Here is a 4,715-nt window from a genome sequence, read left to right as displayed (position 1 = left end):
TCATAGGGACAAATCTGTTCTTATTAATACTCTGCTTATAACTGGTGATATTTCATAGAATCCAGGTCCAATTAGTTACCATGGTAATGTGTATGAAAAAATACAAACTAATATGGAACCCAATGAATTGTCTGTCTTTATTTTATTTCACAAGAGGTGTATTTCTTTGTCAGTAGATGAGTACAGCCAAATCGGAAACAATCCTCTCTTTGTTAGTATTGTCACAGTTGTAATGATATACAGGTATGGTGATGAACCAAACGAAGATAAGAAAGTGGTAAACTTCAAGGATTTAGCGGACTGTTCCAAATCATTTCACTTGAATGTTCATCACCGATTTAAACTAATCAGCTGTGTGTATTTCTAGTACTTGTTCTTCAGTTCCAGATTCTAACTTTTTAACCCACTTATAACAGAGCGTAGCCGAAATGACTACAATACATTGTTACCATCTGGTGTTTTTGTTTTGTCTATAAGCTGTTTACCATCTCGTCACACTATTTTCGACCTTAGTGTACATAGGGTTATAGTACAGCCGAAAAAGTGCTAGTACGCTCCACACTGGTCATTTGTCTGATGAAGGTGACCGTGTAGATCTCGCACACTACGTACATCAGTGCTAGTACGCTCCACACTGGTCATTTGTCTGATGAAGGTGACCGTGTAGTCATCGAAACGTCATACTCTAATCTTGCCCTGAGTGTGTAATAATACGTCTATTCTATTGACATTACCAACATGAAGAAAATGTTCCAAATAACCAATATGTTCTACTTGATATACCGATGAAATATTGCAGGAGGTGATACACAGGCGTCAATAATGAATTCTCTTTTGTCGATGAAGCTATTTTTGATGACATCAAGATCAATGGACAACTTTAATGCATCTTCAATTATAGGTATTTGAACTTCAAAGCGTTTAAATCGCTTTTGAATGTTTAGATTTGTAGACCTGATCGGGTGTAAATAATAAACACTTTGGCTCACACAAGATCAAATTAAGCTATTCACATCAAAGTGTTATAGATCTAGCAGGTTTAAAAACTTGTTTATCACACGAAAGATCACAAAACATTATTGGTAATAATTTCGCTAGTTTCTTTGTATTAACAAAAATCATTATTTAGTATCATAGTTTTAAAGCCGGGGTTGCCGATTTGTACTCATTAACCTGATTCTTTCCCGTTCCCGATGATTATCGTCGGTATACATATACGAATGTCTGGTTCAGTTGATATGACCGGAAATTCCAACACCATGTCATCAACAAACGCCTAATGAGCTGCAGCAACGTCACGAGAGTAACATTTTAGTGTTAGTTAATGTACGCTGCATTGTACAGTATGTTAAAAATGACTTCGGTGGGCGCCATTTTGACCTCGTTCTTACTGGCCTTGATGACAAAAGAGATCGTCCCATCACCATCTTTAGAGAATGTGAAAAATATTTACAAACATATTTTTGATGGTTACGATCAGCGAATCCGTCCCGTTTTAAATCAAAGTGACCCTTTGCTTGTGGAGATGAGTTTCTTTCTGAGCTCAATAAACGAATTCGATGAAAAGTCACAGAAACTTGTAATAGCTGGTTGGTTTATCATACAATGGACAGACGAAGTGCTAAATTGGAACACGTCAGAGTTTGGAAATATCTCACAAGTACATATCGATGGAAACTCAATATGGCTTCCGAGCATTGCCCTTGTCAACACATTTGGGAGAATAAACATGCTTTCTCAATCGTCTACGAACGCTGTGGTACACGCCGATGGGAAGGTAAAATGGTTTCCAGCAGACAGTTTCGTTGTTACATGTGAGGTCGATATAACATATTATCCTTTTGATACTCAGGAATGCTCTTTGGTATTTGAAATTTGGAATTCTCCTTCTTCTGAAGTGGCACTTGTGGCAACGTCAAAATCGTTTGACATCAGCTCGTTCAAGGAAAATGTCGAATGGTCAATTGTGAAATCCGAGGTTCAAAATAGGGAGCGGGACTACGGAGTGTCCATTTCTTTTATAGATTATTTCTTCCACCTACAACGAAGACCTAAATTTGTGGTCTTGACAATTATCGCACCCGTCATCCTGCTGGCATTTTTGAACATCTGTGTGTTCCTGATTCCCCTGTCTTCAGGAGAGAGGAACTCGTTCTGTGTGACAGTGTATCTATCGTATGCTGTATTTCTGGGATTAATCACTGCAGAACTGCCACATAACTCCAAAAACGTGTCCTACCTGACCATGTATCTACTCGCGCTGCTGGTGTTCAGTGTGGTTATAGTCCTGATAACAGTCATACAAATTCGACTGTTTCTTGAGAACGGAGAAACCATTGTACCAGCATTCTTTTCCAAAATGTTTGGCTTCAACACACGAGGAACCCAATGTCAGGTAAAGCCTTTGGACATTGATGACTCGGAGGACAATGACGCGGACATATTGGAGGACAGGGAAGAAAAAAAGAGAAACAGAAACGAGAAATATATTTATTTACGTGAGATGCTGCCGAGATTTGACGTCCCTCTTTTCTGTTTGTTCTTAACGATATTATGTGCTATGACGTCATTTCTCGGCGTCTTAACCTTTTCGTACTCTCTATGAAGTTTTTTAATAACAATTATTAGCGATTACCCTATTCTCAAAATATTTTCAACAAAAATATGTTAAATGTACATATTTGCTTTCTTTATGAAGCTATATAAATTATTCTCCTTCTTAGAGAAGTGGTAAGGTGCGGATTGGAAAACTATTTTTGAAACATGTTTATAAATGTATAAATGTTATTTTTATCGCAATAAATTTTCTTTTTAGGAAAAAAAATCACAAGAGTTTCTTAAAACACTTTTATGAAATTGTAGACAGAAAGTAACTGAGAAATGTGTTTTCTTCTTGCTGTAAATAGATAACATGACCACGGCCACGCATTACACGCCCGGTAAAGATAAAACATTAAATTTGCCCTGAGCTTCCTGAATAATATATTGTGACCGTTTAAAATCAACTCTTCATTGTTTCTTATTTCAATATTAGACATATAAAGAATGTAAATATACCATAAATTGAAGTGATTTGTTTAACAGTTCTATATCAATCTGAGGTGAATTTAAGATTGAGAAGGATTAAGGATAAATTGAAGTTTCATTACATTTAGTCACGTGCATGTTTCTGATCAGATAAAAATACGAACAAAAAAAAAATTTACAGAAGTTTTAAAACGGAGAGCCAAGCATTCTGAATTCTCCACGTGTAAGTGTTATTAATAATACAACTAGCAGTAAAGAGGTAATAATGTCTGAACGCTGTAGTAGAGGTCAAGTTAAAAGTCTTCCATCACCAGCGGTGGTTCCCACAGGACTGTACAATGTAAAGAATAAGTATAAGTAGTTAAATGTATCCATTACTGAAATTTGTTTCAAAACAGCTTTTTGACTGCTTAGGTGGATGTTAATACAAAAATGAGTATTATGATTCTCATACATACGCGTGACTCGCATAAGTATCAATGTTTAGATGTTTTATGAGCGCGTGTTGTACATCTAAAATACTGATGCAGTAGTCACGTTAACATATCGAAAATTGTAAAAAAAAAAAAAAAAAAAATGACAATATCAATATACGTGAAAATGCACCAAATACAAACAACAGTTACCCCCCCCCCCCTTCCACACACACACTTGTAAAGAAAGATGCCACTTTGGAAACTTTGCGCTGGTGTTACTTATCCCCTGAATGTGGCGGCGATGAGCCTACCGGTAGTTACGAACATCTATCTCACATAACTATTTTTTTTTATATTACAGTTGGTGCTTTAGTTGCCAGGAGTTTGGAAGAAATGGGCTGAAAGTAGAGATAATTCTCGGCACGGGTTCTTTAGTATTTTATGCACAAAGATGTGATAGCTTCAATAAATGTTTATAGAATTACTGCCTTGGCTGACGGACTCCGGTAAAACCAAACGCTGTGTTGATAGGGCTAAGGTGATCTCCGTATCCACAGGCTGATTTCTGTCATCAATGATCATGTTGTAAAATGGTTACAGTCGAATGAACACGACATAACAATGATCGATATAATGATCGATTTAGTTACATTACTGATGAGTCAAAGAAGGACGAAGAAGCTATTTCATGCTGTTTAATCCGTTATTTGACTTTTTACGGTATCTGGTTTCTTTCTATTCAAAGAACATATTTAACTGTTGGTCTTATATATACGTACTTTTTAACTGCTTACAATTCTAAATAAGCGTGTTATTGTACACACTTCTGTAATAATGTTACTGTAAATATAACAACTGATTATTTAAATGTCCCAAACAGTACTTAAAGTAATTGAATCAATATATAAAAGTAATTGACCAATGGTGAGGATTTACTTTCACATTCACTTAATGAAATATATAACCCACCCTACTGACTATCTTTATTGATAAATTTTAAAATTTACATTGTGACACTTTACCATTTTGTTACAAAATTTCAGCGATTTCAATAAAGTTTGTTTTTTCAACAAATGAAGCAACGTCGGTTAGATAAATCCGGAATAAGTTTTTTAAGGTGTAGGATTAATCCGGAATCAAGTCTAGGTTTAGGAGATACATGGAAATAAAAGTCACTATTATCATTTTTTGTTTAATACAAAAATGAAGCCGAATAAAGAGTTTCTTTTGCAATGTTGATGCTGAAAGGTTTTCATACGTACTTTGTATTCA

At 35.5% G+C, this 4,715-nt stretch overlaps 1 protein-coding gene across 1 annotated transcript; it reads left to right on the top strand.

Moving 5' to 3' along the window:
* The first annotated feature begins 1,354 nt into the window (after nt 1-1,354).
* On the top strand, nt 1,355-3,845 carry LOC132554665 (neuronal acetylcholine receptor subunit beta-3-like). The gene is made up of 2 exons (XM_060218978.1): nt 1,355-2,534; nt 3,805-3,845. The coding sequence occupies exons 1-2, from the start codon at nt 1,355-1,357 to the stop codon at nt 3,843-3,845; spliced, it is 1,221 nt and encodes a 406-aa protein (XP_060074961.1).
* Nucleotides 3,846-4,715: the final 870 nt, after the last annotated feature.

This window comes from Ylistrum balloti, unplaced genomic scaffold (assembly GCF_031769215.1).
Source record: "Ylistrum balloti isolate Yb309-2 unplaced genomic scaffold, AGI_CSIRO_Ybal_v1 Utg370420, whole genome shotgun sequence".
Lineage (NCBI taxonomy): Eukaryota > Metazoa > Mollusca > Bivalvia > Pectinida > Pectinidae > Ylistrum > Ylistrum balloti.
Note: the sequence above shows the minus strand (reverse complement) of the source record. Positions and strands in the feature narration are given on the sequence as shown.